The sequence below is a fragment of the Rhea pennata genome, chromosome 31, assembly GCF_028389875.1.
Source record: "Rhea pennata isolate bPtePen1 chromosome 31, bPtePen1.pri, whole genome shotgun sequence".
Lineage (NCBI taxonomy): Eukaryota > Metazoa > Chordata > Aves > Rheiformes > Rheidae > Rhea > Rhea pennata.
In genome coordinates, this window is record NC_084693.1 from 1,986,734 (window position 1) to 2,003,942 (window position 17,209).

The following is a 17,209-nucleotide window of genomic DNA, read 5'->3' on the forward strand; positions in this document are numbered from 1 at the left end:
TGTGGCTTTGGGAGAGGGTCGATCCCAGAGCTTCCCAGAGAGTCAGGGGCTTCCCTGGGGATGAGGATGAGGATGGGGATGAAGAAAGAGATGGGGATGAGGCTGAGGACAAGGAGGGAATGATGGGGATGAGGATGAGGATGGGGATGGGGATGGAAATGGGGATGGGGAAGGGGATGAGGATGGGAAGAAGACGAGGTCGAAGGTGGAGATGAGGATAAGAATGGGGTCAAGGATGGGGATGAAGATGGAGATGAGGAAGAGGATGGGAATAGGGAGAGAAATAGGAAGGAGAATGGGGAAGGGGATGAGGAAGAACATGAGGATGGGGATGAAGAGAGAGATGGGGATGGCAATGTCATTGGGGAGAAGACAAGGATGAAGATGAGGATGATAATGGAGATGGGGGCGGGAACGGGCATGAAAATGGAGAAGGGGATGAGGAAGAGGATGGGAATGGGCATGAGATTGGGGCCAGAAATGGGGATGGAGACGAGGAAGCAGATGGGAATGAGGATGAAGATGGAGAGGAGGACGGGCATGGGGCCAGCTAAGCCATGGGGAGGGGGCTAAAGGGCCGTGCAGACCTTTTTGGGGGTGCGACGGCTTCCAGAGCCGGGAAGGGGCCGGGCGCCTCCGAGCTCTCCGGCCCCCCGTGCCGGCCGATAAATCCTCCCGTCGTATATAAGCCACCCGAGCGCGCGCGCGCGCGCACACACGCGCTTGCCGGATTTTGTCTGGTGCCTTAATGTCAGGACTGTAAATTAGCTCCCGGCAAGGAGGCGACCTTGACGGGTTCCCCGCGGCGGGGAGAGGGGGCCGCGGCGGAGGGGGGCCGCGTCGCCCCGGGGCCCGCGGCCTCCTCCCGGCCCCCCGGCCGCTCTTCCTCGGCGCCTCCCGGCTGCCGAAGAGTTAAGGAGCGGAGCGCGGCGCAGACCCCTTCGCAAGGGTCTAGCTACTGACCGCAAACTTACCTCCGAATTATCGATCGGCTCCCCCCGCCCCGGCCCCGTGCACCGCCACGCGCGCGTGCAAGGGCGCTCACGCGTCGACGCCCGCGTGCGTGCACGCCCACGTGCATGCATGCCGTATATCCCCCCCCCCCCTCCGCTTTTCCATCTGCTTTTTTAGGGCTTTTCATCGCCTTTCTGCAGCTCCCCAGCCGAACCGAGGGGCCCGGGCATCCCCTCGCACCCCTGCGCCGGGGCCGGATCCGTGGCCCCCGGCGCCAGCCCGCGGGAGGAGCTCGTGGCCGTCGAGCATCTCGCGAGGGAATTTTGCCATCTTCTCTTTTAATTGACATAAATTTCGATTTAACAGATTTTCCTGACAGGCAATTTTCACTTGTTTAATTCCACTGACAATCAGTAAATTCGGTGGCAGATGGAGCGGCCCGTCGCGGCGGCCAAGCGGCGAGCAGGGCTGCGGCGCCCGTCCCCGGCTAGCTGCTGGAGCTGGGCGCCGGTCTCCGATCGCAGCCAAACAGCTACTTAATCGATCGATCGAGAAATTTATCCGCCGCCAGCGCCCGCGCCGCTGGATCGCCTCCCCGGCTGCTAAAATTAGCGGCCGCCAGCGCGGCGCTGGCTCCCGGGGAGCACCGCTGCGAACGTTGGGACGGAGGGGTGCAAAGTTTTCCCCGGCGCTGCTCACCACGCCGTGGGGACTGCGGATGGGCTCGTCGCTTTGAGATGCAAATAGATGAGGCGCCGGGGAAATGGCAATTGGAATAGCCCCGGTGGATAGCGAAAGGCAGCAATTTTGTACTTTCTCTGGACATATTATCCACTATTAAGTTTTTTTTTAAAAAAAAAAAAAGGCTGCATTTTGATGTGCAAAACGGATGCACCAACCCCCGACGCTGCTCCAGCAGGAGCTCGAGTATTTAAGAGTGGCTTTTTCCCCCCCTTTTGGTTATTATTTTTAATTTCCGCCTCCCCATGTGGCCCCCGTTCTGCTTCCAAGCCCTCCCCTCCGCTGATTGACGGCTCGGCCCGGCATTTCCAAGGAGGCAACTTCTCGATTTGCAGCTTTCTCGCAATATAATTTTTTGTTGTTTTGGGGTTCCCCCGCCCCCTTTTTCCCAAGGACTCGAGGTTGGGGGGAGGGGAGCTGCTTCGAAGCGGCAGCTCCCACCTAAGCCCCGAACCCCGCTTCGCTCGGAGCACGCCGAAAGCTGCAACCTCTGCCAGGGTGCACCGCGTCCCACCGCTCCCCCCCCCCCCCCCCGGGGCAATAACTTTCCCCGTGGCCTTTTCCGTCTCGTCCTTGAATTAATTCCCAGCGCCTCGTCTCCTGTTGCTCCGCGCTGCCTGCATAACTCACCCCGCTTGGTGTTTGTTTAAAATATTCCCCGCCGGACGTTATTTATAGAAGGGTCAAATGAAGCTGGGCCCGTGTCCTTTGGTTTGAAAAGGCCACTTTTGACTTTTCTCTAATGGGCTTTTAAAAACCTGTAATAAAACACGCCGGGCTCCGGCGTGGGCATCGGCCGCCCGCCCCGGCCGCCGCCGCCGGCTCCGCTCCCGCCGCGGCGGGGTCGATGCCGCTGCCGCGGGGGCCACGGCTGGGCCCGGGGGCCGCGTTCGTCACCGCCGTGGTGGCCCCGGCGGAGCCCCCGTCACCTGCCCCCGGCCACCGCGCTCACCTGGCCGCGGGGGAATGGGGGTGCTTGTACTGGGAGGAGGCTGGGGCTACGGTGGGATTGGACTGGACTTGCACTGGGGTCAGACTGGGAGGGCATGTAGGGATGAGACTGGGACCATGCAAGGATCGGACTGGGAGGGGGTCAAACTGGGATCAGACTGGGGTGGCAAACAGTGATGAGCCTGACACTATGCTGGGATCAGACTGGGGTCCATCCTGGGATCAGACTGACACTGGGCCCATACTGGGATCAAACTGGAGGGGGGGCATGCAGTGATAAGACTCGCACCATAGTGGGGTCAGACTGGGGGCCCATACTGGAATGAGACTGGGGCCCATACAGGAATGAGACTAGGACCATACTGGGATGAGCCTGGCTTCATACTGGGATCAGACCGGGGGACCACACAGGGCTCAGACACGGCAAGCTGGGCGCAGACAGGGCCGTGCTGGGGTGAGACTGGGCCATAGTGGGAGCAGCCGGGCTCGCGGCCCAGCTGGCTGCCACGTCGGGCCCCGGCGCGCAGCCGCGGGCCGCCCAGCGGGCGAGCGCCGCTGGCGAGCATTCAGCAGTCGTCAGCTCTCATTATAATGCCGATTGCACCAAAAAGGAAAAAAAAAAGGTGTCGGATTTTTTTTTTTTAAGAACAGAAAAAAGGAGGAAAAAAACCAGCTCGCGAGCCACCGGGGAGCTCCTCATCTCACAGACAACGGAAGAAAAGGGGGGGGACGACAACACGCGCTTTTCTCGCCCAAAAGGAAAGGGAGGAATTAGGATATAATATAGGTTTTATTTTATTTTTATAAATAGTCCACAGCTCTCCCGTTGCCCAGGGCCCGGGGACTGTCCCCCGCGCGGCGCCGGCTCGGCCTCGCCTGAGCTGCTCGCGGAGTTTCTCGTCGCTTCGGAGCGGATTTTTCCGCCGATCCGAAACCTTCGGTTGTTTTTACTCCCCTCAAACAGGGAGATGGGGAGGAAGGGAGGGGAAAAAAAAAAAAAAAAAAAAAAAGGAAAGAAAATCGCCGTCGCTGCCAAGGCCACTGCGGTCACGAGTTCTCCGTTCTCGGGGGGGGGTCGGGGGCAGCGGCGGCTCCTCTCGGAGGCCAGCGCCGGGCCGGCTCCCGCGCGCCGCTCACTGCATGGCGATGTAGGGCCAGTTGAAGGTGGAGCCCGAGAGCAGCATGTCCCGGATGAGCGTCTCGATGGGCGTCTTGCCCACCAGGCGCACGAAGAAGAGCTGCTCGATGACGGGCGCCGAGACGAGGCGCAGCGAGGGCAGGCGCAGCAGCAGGCGCCCGAAGCGGCTCGGCTGGCTCGGGTGCTGGCTCCGCACGTACTCCTCCAGCGCGCACTGCGACTTCTCCTGCACGCTCTCCACGGAGCCCAGCTCCGACAGCCCCACGGCGTCTGGCCCGGGGGAAGAAGCAGAGGGACGAGGCGTCAGCGGGGCCGCCCCGAAACCCGGCCGCCCTGCCCCGCTCCGCCACCCGCCCCCCCCCCCCCCCCCCCCCGGGCAGAGGGGAGGGTGTTGGTGGAGGAGCGACCGAACCGCCGGGGGCTGTCGGGGCTTTTGCTTTTGCCTTAAAGCTCCTCTCGCCCTTCCCCTGCCACGAAACCGCACGTCAATAGTCGGGCAACCCCAGCGCCGGCCGCTTTCCGTCCCCGCTCCTGTGGCCGGCAGCTTCGGCAGCACCGGGAACAGGCAGGGAGGAAACAACGGGGCCTTTGGAAAAAGCAAAATTTTGGCTCCCGGCGTCTCGTTTGCTTTCTCTGGCCAATCTGGACCTTTCAGCATCGTGCGGCTGAGCCTCGCAGGACTTGTGCGTGCCCTGAAACGCAGGCACGGCTCTCCACGCCCGGGAGCACGGTCCGGGCTGGGAATTTGGGCATCTCGAAGAGGCAGCAGTAACCATTTCCAAATGCTTTTCTCTTCCAAAACTCCAGATTTCAGGGTTAAGAAAAAAAAAGAGCGTGTCGATCACTAAGAGTGTAAACCTGCCCTGAATCCAGCTGTGACTCCCCAGGGATGCGGGATCCAGGGTGAAGTTGCTTTGGGCCTGCTTCAAAGGGTGGAAAACACTGCAAATCTCACTGGACCCCCCTGCTGCAGCGCCCAGCCGGGCTCGAACCCGGCAAGACGAAAGGTCAGTGGCCCTGCGGCGGCTGCGTCCCAGCTGCAGGACGCCGAGCAGATCCCCCCACCCCTCCCAGGGTACTGTCCAGAGTGGAAAATCAGCAAGGTTTTTTCTTTGTTTAGTCCTTGTCCCTCCCATGCTGCTATCTTTTAGCTTTGATTTTTTTAAGAATTAAAAAAAAGGGGGGGGGGGGAAAGCATCTCAACTGGTTTCGTTTGGAGACTGCTCAAACGTGGTCATCTGGGAGGGAAAAATCAAAACCTTCATTTGAAGCCAAACAGCCGGGTTCATTTGGGTTCGTTTTGGGTAAAACAGTTCTTGCGACCCTGGCAGACCCGGCTGCCGTGGGTCTCCCCAGAGCAGCCTCCTTCCACAGGTGGAACCAGCCAGAATCGTTTCCCCAGGGCCTGGAAGGGGCTCCGTGGGGCTGACGGTCCCGGGGAGAGGCGAGGGGGCAGCGCACGGAGGGGTTTCTGTGCAGCAGCAGCTCTCAGCCGCCACCACCGATCCCTCCCTTTGCCGGAGGGGCGGAAACCAGTGTTTTCAGGGCCTGGTTCCCGCTACGGATCCATGTTCTGCGGCACGCGGCGGGGCGGGGGGTGCCGAGCCGCGATGGGACACAGAGGGGGAATTTGGGACAGCGAGGAGGCGTCGGGGGAGCTCCCAGCCCTTGGCCCCCTCATCCTCGAGTCATCACATGGAACAGGAACCACCGAGGAAAAACAGTGGGACTTTCTTCCCCGCCTTGTTTAGCCACACCCCCTTTAGCCACACCCAGCCACACCCCATTAAGTCCCACCCATTCGACTCCACCCCATTTAACCCCACCTTACCCGCTTCCCATTCAGCCTCCCTTTATTTTGCCCCGCCCTCTTAAGCCCCGCCCTGCTTAGCCCCACCCCATTTAACCCCACAGAGCACCATTCAGCTCCAGCACACCCAGCCCTGCTTCGTTCAGCACCACCCACCTGGCTCCACCCATTCATCCCTGCCCCGCTTAGCCCCGCCCATTCAGCCCCATTCACACCCTGCCCCACCCATTCATGCCCATTCACACCCTTCCTCATTCACACCCAGCCCCGCCCATTCATCCCCCATTCACATCCAGCCCCACCCATTCAGCCCCATTCACACCCAGCCCCAGCCCCACCCATTCATCCCTCATTCACACCCAGCCCCACCCATTCATGCCCATTCACACCCTTCCTCATTCAACCCCAGCCCCGCCCATTCATCCCCATTCACACCCTGCCCCACCCATTCAGCCCCATTCAGCCCCTGCCCCATTCACACCCAGCCCCGCCCATTCATCCCCATTCACACCCAGCCCCATTCACACTCAGCTCCACCCATTCATGCCCATTCACCCCCTGCCCCATTCACACCCCATCCCATCCCACCCATTCATCCCCAGCCCTCTTCACTTCCAGCCCATTCAGCCCCACCTTTCCTAGCCCCACTCGACCCCCCCCCCCCCGGAGTCCCACCCTTCCCTGGTCCTCACCCGGCGTGAAGAGTGCCACGGCCTTGAGGCAGGCATACTCGGCGGCATCGACGTGCAGCGCCTTGAGCTTCTCCACCTGCTCCTGGAAGACGCGGATGTGGTCCATGAAGGCGACGACGCGGTCGGCTGACATGGGGGCGGCGTGGAGGCCGGCGGCCGCGAGCAGCGGGGCCACGTGCAGCGGCATGGCGCACTGGGCCGCGTTGAGTACGAACAGCTCGCTCCACGTCATGCGCAGCAGGGCCACCTGGTCAGAGAGCTGGAAGTCCGGGAAGAAGGGGATGCCCTTGGCCCACTCGATGGCACTGAAGAGGAGGCGGGCGGCCAGCTCGCAGATGTTCTCGATGCCCATGACATTACTGGGCTGCAGGCACTGGGCTCCGTAGCGGGCGGTGGGGTAGGGCTCGGCCCGCAGCAACAGCGAGATGAAGCCGCTCAGGTAGCTGTGGCCGGCGTAGGGGTCCCCGTTGCTGAGCGGGTACTGCCCGGGGCTGCTCTGGGGGTGCGCCATGCGGCCCCGCTGCACGGCTGCGGGAGTGGAGCACGGAGGTCAGCGCGGGAGCCCTGGCGTCGTGGCCCCCCGCTAGCTCCCTACCCCCGTCTGCAGCACAGCCCCTTTGCATCAGCCTCGCAACACCCCCCACCTCGCGGAAAAAGAGGCCGGGTCACCCATCCTCACAAGGAGAAAGGGGCATGAGGGACATGCCACCCCAGTCGGGGACAAATCCCAGGAGCAAGCAGCCCCTCTGCTTCACAGCAAAACGAGGATCGAGTCGTTAGCCAGCCCAGGCAACGCTGGCTCGCCGTGAGCTTTTTATTAGGGAAGGGCACAACAGAATTTCGGGCCCCCACATAGGCGTTCAGGATCGCTGCTTCCTTGCGTCCAGAGCTAATGAGATGGGGCTAATGAGAGGCCACCTCCAAGGAGGTGTCCTGGGCACCTGCCAAGCAGCAAACCCCCCGACGGGCACCTGTTAGCTTCCCTGCCTTCATCCTGATTTTGGCCTTGAGTTCCCTCCAGTTTGGAGAGTTTGGGATGAAAAACCTCCCCGAATTGGCTTGGAAACCCTGCCCAGGCTCCAGGGCGGAAAGATCTAGGGAGAGCCCCAAAAAAGCAGACGGAGGAAGAACAGAGGGCTGGAAGGAGGGGAGGGAGGGCAGGCGGGGGCTGCGCTACCTGTGCTAACCGCGGCCCAGACGCCGGCCGCCCAGCCAGATCCGAGGCAGCTTGAGGCCAGAGGTCAGCCCCCGCCGCGCCGGCTCGCACATCCTCCACGAGCCACCCCAAGCGGGCTCCGGCACCCGGCCCCACGCTCACCCCGGGCATCGCCGCCCCCCGCCGCGTGGGCAGCCCTTGAGGGAGGCTTAGCTTAATGCGGCTTGACAATCCCAAGTGTCATCCAGCGGTCGGGATCGCCGCCCCACGCCGGGTCCCAGCTCCCCCAGCTCCCGGCAGCAGGAGCGGCCGAACCGCAGGGCCGCGGCGGGCCGGGCGCTGCGGCGTCCCGCAGGACGCCTGTTCCTGCTCTCCTCCCAGCGCTTCCATCGCTTTGGCTGCGGGATGCAGCGGCACTGGGCGCATCCCACCCTGGCTGCATTGCACTCTTTACCCTTGATATAACCCCCCATTGCATCTCCGCTAGCCCCAAACCAGTCCCCCTCCAGCTTTCACTGTGCACAACAGCAGCACATCTCCATTTATCTAGATTGTTTTGCTGTTGTTGTTTTCAAAAGATCTCCATGCACAAAAGCTATCGGCCTGCAAGGAAGCAGAAGAAAGCAGCCGCAGCTGCGAGGGACGCCAGGTTTTGCAAATGGGCCCAGACAGCCCCGTGGAGCTTTGTACGACATGAGGGAAAAGGCGCCCCGAAAGTCCACGCAGGGCAGCCAGGCCAGTGCTTCGCTTCGTTGCAACCCCTTTCTGCACCGCCCTGGGCCAAAACAGTTGGTTCAGAATCACCAGGTTTAGTTCCCAGAGGATGAAACGACCCTTTTCAGCCAAAAACACATGCAAAAAAAAATAAAGGAAATGCTCACAAAGGGCTTCCCCTGGCCCGAATTACCCACCGCCTGCACCACCTTGAGCTGCAGCCTCCGCCGGGTCACAAAATCACCCGGCGCTGGCAGGGCCGGAGGCGGCAGCCGAACAGACCGCTAACGCCAGGCCGCAGCTCAGCTCCATCGGGCCGAGCTGGTTCCTGTCCCGCACGCCTTGCCCAGAGGGATTTTCCAAAAGCCAAGATTTGATCTCCCCTTCCTAAATCCTGCCCGACACCAGCTTGGTTCCTTGCTCCATTCCCTGGAAGGAGGAGAGAGAGGTTTCTGTCGGTGTTTTTCACCTAAAACATCTTTAAGAAATAAATTTGGCATGTGGCACGGCCTCGCTCCTTGCACCTGGTGAGGAGCTGGGGTGGTCCCGCGGGGACGGCGTCCGGTCTCCCCTTTCTCGAGTCAGGCGAGACGGGGTCCCCACCCCAGTGACGCCATCGAGGCTGCGGCAAGGGAAACTGAGGCACGGAGCGGCCGGTCGCCCGACACCTGCAGGGCTCCTCCCTCCATGCCTGATTCCTCCCTTGAGCCGGAGAAGCCGCCAGCGGCTCAATCGCAGCCTGCGGATTTCCACCGGCCTCACATAGAGCAGGAAATAAGGCAAAACAAAACCAAAAAACAAAAACAAAACAAAAAAAAGAGGCTGTTTTCCCGGTGTGCACCCAAAAACCATAACCCTAACAACGCACGAGCCCAGCGAGGCGCCCGCCGGCGCCGAGGCACCTTGCAGCGGGGACCTGCCCTGGCGCCCCGGGACCGAGGCAGGGAGAGCGCGATGGGAAGGGGCGGGCGGCGAGCCGGCGGAGCTGCCCGACGCGCCGGGGTGAGCCGAGAGGCCGCCGCCGACCTGCTCCCCCGGCCGCACACGGGAATATTTCACCCGAACGCTTTTTAATGGGCGTCTTTTAAAGGTGCTTTCACCTGCGCGCACGCGTCTGCGCCTGGAGGAAAACCCTTCTCCCGTCTCCCAGCATCTGGAAATATCCTAAAAAAAATAATAATAAAATAAAAATAAAAATCAGAGTTGGGAGTGGGGCTAGGAGGAAGGGAGCTTCTGGCAGCGCTGGACCCCGGCGTTAAATCAGCGCCACGGCGCTGGGAACGGGTGCTGGGGCGAGCGGCAAACAAAACCCGCCCGGGCCAGAGCCGTCGCTCGTGGCAATTCCCTTTTTTGAATTAAGACAAAAGGGAAAAAAAATAGAAAAGAAAGGAAAAAAAGCCAAATTCTGACCCTGAACGACCCTTGCTCAGCGCAGCGGCAGCTCCCCTGAGCAGAGTGGCCGCAGTCCCGCGGGAGTGGGGCAGGTTGGCTCAGGACCGGGCTGAAACGACCCATTTTTTGCACAGCCCGTGAAACCCGGTGGCTGCACCTTTCCCTCCGCCACTAAAATGCCACAGCATTTTCAACACAGGAAAACAAACTGATTAAAAAAATAAATAAAATCAAATCAAACATGGCCCAGAAGTCTCCTTTGTTATTAGAAGAAATTAAAGCGGGGCCATGCCGCACGGACAAGGATGCAGGTTGGGCTCAGGAAACGGGGTTAAACTCCACATCTCAGGCAGCCGCAGCACAAACATCAGCTGCAAGCAAAGATGCCAGAAATCCTGGGGAATTTGTCCAGTTTCAGGAAAAGGAGTTACCCCCCCCCCCCCCGCCTATTTAGCGTGGCAGGACGAGGCAGGTTTGCTCGGAGCGGGTCTCGCTGCCCAGCGGGTCTGTCCGAAAAGCCTCCCCTTACGCACACGCCTCCACGCTGCCTTTTTGGCGGCAGAGGCTGCAAATCGCACCTGGAGGCGGAAGGACTCCCTTCGCCTTCGAGCGGGGGCTTTGGGCACGGTTGAGCCCTTTCCAGCTCCCGCAGCAGGCGGCGATCCCGAAGCGGCACGCCGGGATTTCGGTGCCGCGCGGGCGGCTCGGCCGCAGCCATCGAACGGCGCCCGGGACCCTCTGCCAACCCCCCCTCAAACCCCAAATTAACCCCCCCCCCCAGGGCACAACCAGCACCAACACTAATCCCTTCCCTCCTTCCCTTCTAGCCAACACAGAAACATTTACATGGAACAACATTCATACGAGAAAAAAAAACAATAATAATCCGGGAGGAGCGCAGGGAACGGAGCCGCTTGAAAACGCTCTCGGCTTTTGCAGCATTATGTTGACTCAAGCGCTGAGAAGCTGTTCAAAACCCCCACGCTGGTGGTCAGAGCCCACGCGGGGCCGCCAGGCTGTTTTCCTTGCTGCAAAGGGACCAGTGATTTTGCTGCGCTCCGGCACCGCCGCGACACGCCACGAGGTTTTCTGCTTTCTCCGAATTTTACTGATTTTTTTTTCTTTTTTAAAAAAAATCAGAGTGGTGACTTTTCAGCCACTCCACGAGTCACAACCGTCACTGCTCCGACCCGCGGTGGAAAACCCCGGCCGCAAACCGGGCGCCGGAGAAGGGTCGCCTGCCCCCGGCAAGCCGCTTCCCGGCCGGCGGGGAATCACCCCCGGCCTTCGGAGAGGGGTTTCAGCAGCGAAAACGAACCCGTGCGACCAAACACGATGACGAGGGAAGAAAATAGACGGGTGCAAACCTCACACCTTGGCCGTGCCGGGTGGGTTTTGGGAGGCCGGCACGACCGGGGCAGGGAAATGTTGTCCTTCACCCCTTCCCCTGGCCGAGAGCAATATTGCTGCGGTCAACTGGGGCGATGGAGGTAACGGCCCAAATTTGATCAGCTCTAAACTGGAAGGACTGAGCCGAAAACCACCTAGGAAGAATAAAATCGGTGGCGGCTTTGGGGCTTTCTCACATTCCCGGTTCGCCTGCCTCCGGCACCCTGCAGCACTTCACCGCTCGGGTCCGGGGAGCGATCGCTCGCCCGGGAGGCGAAGGGGCCGCGGCGTCGGCTCGCGGGGTCCCGCGAGGGAGCGAGGTCGAACCGTGTCGATGCAATTAAGAAACAAAAATACAGAGAAAATAACAGACACCGGCGGCTCCCTCGTTACGTGCTGCGCGCAGCGGACAAGTCATTCTACACGCTGCTCGGGGCTGAGTTTTCGGCTCGGCATGACGGCATCTAGCTGGGAGAGCCCCCCGCTAGCCGATACCCAAATATTTCACGATCGTATTTTTGCCCTAATGTACAATTTCAGGCTTAAAAAGAAATACACCTACAGCTGATGCTTTTTTTCAGGGGGAGAGGGAAGCGATTACATGGCTGGTCAAAGTCAGACAAGGTAGCAGCACATGTCATATTCTCGTTAGCCTGAAATGCGATTTTAATCCCGGTCATGCCAAGTATTAGAGCGGCCGATTCAGACTAATTAACTTCAGATTTGCCAGACACTCCTCCCCAAAGCCAAAATCCTAATCTTTTAAAGAATATCTGCATTATCACCCTCTAATTCCCTGCTTTTTTAAAACTAGCACATCCCCGATCTACATACAACGGAGAGGAAGAGTAAATTGTTCCCATCCCCGCACAGACACGAACCTATAAATCAAACCTCAGTTAAGCCCAAAAGCCACTAAAAGTTCACTGGTTCAAAAGAGCAGTTTTGCTAATGATTTAATTAAGCCAAATAAAAACAGGTTCCCTCCGCAGAGCCTTTTGCTGCGCAGCTAAAAGCGGAGGGTGCTCGGGCAACAGTTTACGGCCGCTGTCATGTTTCCTTCTCCTTAAAAGCAAATAAAAGAGGGGCATGGGGGCTTCGTTTCGCTTGCAGGAGAAGACGAGAAGCGGGACCGAGCCCGGCGACCGCTGCAGGGCAACGGCGGCGCATTTGGGATTGCAAAAAGGAGGGGGAGGAAAAAAAAAGAAAAGAAAGTCAGGGAGGTTTGCGACGGATGAGGGATTTCGGAGGCGCCAGGGGAACGCCGGGCTGCGCGGCGCGCAACAGCCGGCACGACCTCGCCCCGGGGAAGTTTGTCCCCGATTTTGGCGCATCTGCACCCAAATGATGGGGCAGAGGTGGAGAAGGGCCAGCAAGTGGGTCCCAGGGATCCACGGTCCGGGGGATCCCGCGGCCCTGGCGTCGCACCCAGGCCAGGCCTCGCCGGAGAGGGGACAGGAGGGAAGGAGCAGTCGCAATAGGGGAAGGGAGGATGGAGGGAGAGACAGAAAGAGGGATGAAGAGATGGAAAGAAAAAAAAATTAGAGCAAAATGGAGAAGTTTTCTCTTTCTTTTTGCCCCCCTTTTTCTTTCTCTTTTCTTTTTCCCTCTTTCACTTTTTCTTTATTATTTTCCTTTCTCCTTCCTTCCTTTCTCTTCGGGCTTCCTTTTTGCTTTCTCTTGCTCTCCGCTTTCTCTTTTCTTTCTTTTGTCTTTGTCATTTTTCCTCTCCTGAGCTCTTCCTTCTTTTGCCTCCCTTTTCCCTGTTTCCTTCTTATTCCCTTGTGCTTTTTCTTTCTCCCATTCTTTTTCCTCTTTTCCACTCCCTCCTGCTCTTCTTTCTCCCATTCTTTTTCTTTTCCCCCTCCCTCTTGCCCTTTTTCTCCCTCTTCCCCTTTTCACTCCCTCTAGTCCTTTTCTCCCATTTTCTCGTTTCATTCCTTTTTTTGCCTTTTCTTTTTCTCTTTTCCTTTTTCTCTTTTCCTTTCCACTCCCTCTTGCCCCTTTTCACTCTTTTCCCATTCCCACCTGCTCCCTTTCCTCCTCTTACCCTTTTCCCTCTCTCACCCTTCCTTTCCTCTCCTTCCTTTGCAATCTTTTCCTCCTTTAAGCTGCGCTCTCCTTTTTCTTCCTTTTTTCCTCTCTTTCTATTTTTATTTTTGCTTTCTCTTCGCTTCCCTCTTGCTCTTTTGGACTTTTTGTTTTCTTTTTCTTTTTTTTTTCTTTTTTTCCCTCTTTTTTCCGCCCTGCCGCTTTGCTCCGCTCGCCGCGCCCCGCGCTGCCCGGGGCCGGGACCGGGACCGGGGCCGGGGCCGGGGTTGGGGCCGGGCCCCGCTCACCTTCCCGCCGCATGCCGACGCGGAGGCACTTGCGGAGGCGGCAGTACTGGCACTGGTTGCGGTGATGCTGGTCCACGGGGCAGTCGCGGCCGCCGCGGCAGCTGTACGAGAGGTTGCGGCGCACGGAGCGCTTGAAGAAGCTCTTGCAGCCCTCGCAGGTGAACTGCCCGTAGTGCTTCCCGCTCGCCTTGTCGCCGCACACCAGGCAGTCCGCCGCCGCCGCCGCCTTCTCGGCCGCCCCCGGCCCCGCCGCCGCCGCCGCCGCCGCCGCCGCCTTGGCCGCGCTCGCCGGCTCCGGGGCGCAGGGCGGCGGCTCCGGCCCCGGCCAGGGCCCCGCCGCCGTGGCCATGCGGGGGGCGGCGGGGCCGCTCCGGGGGCACGGAGGGCTGGGGAGGGGGGCGGGCGGGCGGGGGGGTGCGCGGTCGGGACGGAGTGCTGGGGAGAGGGGGCAGCGCGGACGGGCCGGGGGGACAGGGCAGAGGAGCGCGGTCGGGACGGAGGGCTGGGGAGAGGGCCGGAGGAGGAGGGTGCTCGGGAGAGGGGGACGGGGCGGAGGGGAGTGCGCTCAGGACGGAGGGATGGGGAGAGGAGAGCCGGAGGAGTGCGCTCGGGAGGGAGGGATGGGGAAGGGAGGGATGGAGGAGTGCGCTCGGGAGGGAGCGATGGGGAAGGACGGGCGGAGGAGTGCGCTCGGGATAGGGGGACGCGCGGACGGGGCGGAGAAGTGCGTGAGGATGGAGGGATGGGGAAGGGAGGGATGGAGGAGTGCGCTCGGCGGGGAGGGATGGGGGGGGAGGGCCGGGCCGGGAGCGGCGGCGGAGTGCGCGCAGGCCGGGGGGACGGGGAAGGGCTGGCGGAGGAGGAGGAGGAGGAGGAGAAGAAAGAGAAAAGTTCCTTCCCCTCCCAGCGAGGGGAGCGGGGGCCGCCGGCGCGGCGGGAGGGCCGGGGGCGGCTCCGGGGGCCCGGCGCGGCGGCAGCCCCGGGGCCGCCACCGGGGCCGTCGTACCTGCCCCCGCCGTCCCGGCCGGGTCCCCGCCCCGCGGGGGAAGCGGCCGCTGGCCCCGAGCGCCTGCCTGCGTCCCCTCCGGCCCGGCCCCGGGAGCGGAGGGGCGGGTGCCGGGGGGGGGAGGCTCGTCCCCCCCCCCCCCGCACCCCCGGGGGAACTGGGTGGAAACCAACAGAAATTAGCCCCGACTGAGCGGGGCGGAGCTGCCCCGGGGCCGGACCGAGCGCCCCGCGGAGGGCGGAGGATGCCGGCGCCGGGAGCGGGGCAGCGCGTGGGAGCGCGCGGGTGTGCGCAGCCCCTCGCGGCGTGCGTGGCGTGTGCGCGCCCCCCGCGCGACGGGTGCGCCTGTGTGTGCGCACGGGCGCGTGTGCGCGCGCGGAGCTCCGCGCGACGCGTGCGAGTGCGAGCCCGGTGCCGCGCGTGCAAGGCGCGCGAGGGGGGAGGCATGCCCGGAGCCGTCTGTCTGTCTGGCTGTCGGTCTGTCTGTCCGAGCCTGGTGCCGCGTGTGCAAGGCGCGCGAGGGGGGAAGGCATGCCCGGAGCCGTCTGGCTGTCTGTCCGAGCCCTGTGCCGCGCGTGCAAAGCGTGCGAGGGGGGAAGGCATGCCCAGAGCCGTCTGTCTGTCTGTCCGTCCGTCCGAGCCCGGTGCAGCGCGACCCCCGCGCCGGGGCACCCCCGCCCCTCCCGGGGCACCCGCGCCGGGTCACGTGGCGCCGCCGGAGCTTCCCCCCCCCGCCCACAACAATGTGTTTGCGTAGGCGCTGCCCATATAAGGACCTTCCCGCCATAAAAGGATAAGAGGGGGCGGGGCGGCTGCCGGCGCGGGCTGACGTCAACAGCCCCGCCCCCTCGGAGCGCCGGTGAGGCGGAGGGTCGCACCCAATCAGCGCGCCGGGGGGGGCGTGGTCTAACGGGTGCGTGGCCCGGTGGCGGAGGGGGCGTGGCCTGGGTGGTCCCTGGGTTCAGGGCCAGGTGAAAGGTGTCTCCGGGGCAGACGCGACGGGACGGGGATGGGGACAGAGCTGGACCGGGGAGGAGCAGGGCTATGTCCCCAGGGAGGGCGGGTCAGTGGGGGGACAGGGATAGAGACGAGGATGGGGACTGGAAGGGTCCCAGAGGGAGCCCAGGGCCACGTCCCCAGGGGGGGTCAACTGGAGGGTCACCACGGGGGAGAGCAACGGGGGCAGCAACAGGGATGCAGAAGGGTGATGGGGAGGGGACCCGAGGTTGTGTCCCCAAGGAGTGATGGGGGTGGGGACCAGGAAAGGGATGGGGACCGTCCTGGGGGGACCCAGGGCCACAACCCCGGGGGGAGCCAGGTGGAGGCGCTGCCCCTCGCGCAACGCGCCGCATGGCATTAAATAAGGGAAACAATTAATTGCGAGGAGAGGGTGACCACATGCTGCTGAAAAAGATTTAAAAAAATAAAAGAGAGAGAGGGAGAGGGAGAAAACCCTCATCGAGGCATTGTGAAGCTGCCATGCATCCGTCTGCGCCGGCTGTCGAGACGTGACAGTTTGAACGAGAGGGGGGGAGAAAAAAGGGAAAAAAAAAATCCGAGTGAGATTTTAAGTGTCGCCAGGAGGCTTCGTGCTGCACGCGAAAGAAAAAAAACGGCCTTCGCCCGGGAGGCTCCGGCAGCCGCTGGTGGGCACCGAGGAGGCCGCGGAAAACACGGGGAGGGGGGCAAGGAAAAAAATCCATTTCCCATCTCCCCCGCCCCCCGAAAAAAGAAATGTAGTAAAACTGCTTTTATCCCCGTTCACCAGGGACATGCCCGACCTCCCCTCACGGAGGCTTCAAACGGCCACAGCGTAAATCAGCAGAGCTCGGTGCTCGGGAGCCGGCCGCTCGCTGCCCCTCCGCGGGTGTAACGAGCTCGCCGTGCTCAGCGGCGGCTCCGAGATGCACATCCATCTCCCGGCCCCTTTTGAGCTACGCCGTTGGTCAAAGGAGACTGTAAATAAGCTGTTTCCTATAATTGCTCATAAAAGTCGTCACTCGAAATTTCATTCTTTATTCCCGGGGGGGCCACCGGCCTCATAAATCCCCCCGCGGGCTCTCTTTTAGGCAAAAAAATTCATTAGCTTTTACCTCCCGACAGCGAAATCCTTGCGCTGAGGTCGGCGTGTCCAAGGGGGATTTACGGGCTCTTTCCATCAGGGCAGCTCACGCCTGGGTCGCTTTTGGGGGCAACTCAGAAGTTTTGGGGCCGGCTGGTTCTAACAAGCCTCGTCGGGGCTCATTAAGCTTTGTCAGTGGCCCATGATGCTTTTTTTTGGGGGGGGGGAAGGCACAAACCATAGCCTGTGTGCCCTGCTCAGCAGCCTCAAAAAGCACGTTTTGCAGCTGTGACTTTTTCCCAAATCCCTCCAATATTTGTGCGCTCACTGTGCTTTCCAGGCATGTGCTTAAAATGCAACATTAAATAAATTTATACCCGCCCCCGACCAGTCTGTCTTGCCCAAACTGGGGCCCCAGGCAAGGATTATCCACTCCCGCACCCCAGAAGCGGTTGCATTTGGCTGCGCAGGGCGAAACCCCTTTGGGCTCCGATCCGGAGCTTTTGCATTTCTGTATTTTTCTAAGCATAAAAAAAGCAATGCAGCATGTTGCAGCAGCTACTTCCCGCTGCAGGGGCTCGGCCCCGTGGCGCGGCGCCTGTCCGCATCGCGCATCCCTGGGCCCGTCCGAGACTGCCCCAACTCGTCGCAGCTGTGGGGCATCCGCTAGCAGTTATATATAGCGGCGGCTCCCAGCGCCCCCGAAACAGGGGCTGTCGGATGAGCCGGTGATGGATGGCGGCTCTCGCGGCGGGTGTCGGAGCGCCGGAAGAGCCGGGGGGTCAGAGCCCCCCTCACCCGGCCGCTGCGGGAAAACAAGGAAAGAAAACAATTCCTCGCCTCGCTCCCGGAAAAAAAAGAAAAT

The 17,209-nt window shown here is 61.3% G+C and overlaps 1 protein-coding gene across 1 annotated transcript; it reads right to left on the minus strand.

Annotated features, from left to right (window-relative positions):
* Nucleotides 1-3,708: 3,708 nt before the first annotated feature.
* Nucleotides 3,709-16,441, minus strand: LOC134152351 (nuclear receptor subfamily 2 group F member 5-like). The gene is made up of 4 exons (XM_062597620.1): nucleotides 16,376-16,441; nucleotides 13,277-13,502; nucleotides 6,287-6,814; nucleotides 3,709-4,054 (listed from the first exon to the last, which is right to left on the minus strand). The coding sequence occupies exons 1-4, from the start codon at nucleotides 16,439-16,441 to the stop codon at nucleotides 3,780-3,782; spliced, it is 1,095 nt and encodes a 364-aa protein (XP_062453604.1). The 3' UTR covers nucleotides 3,709-3,779.
* Between the last annotated feature and the right edge of the window lie 768 nt (nucleotides 16,442-17,209).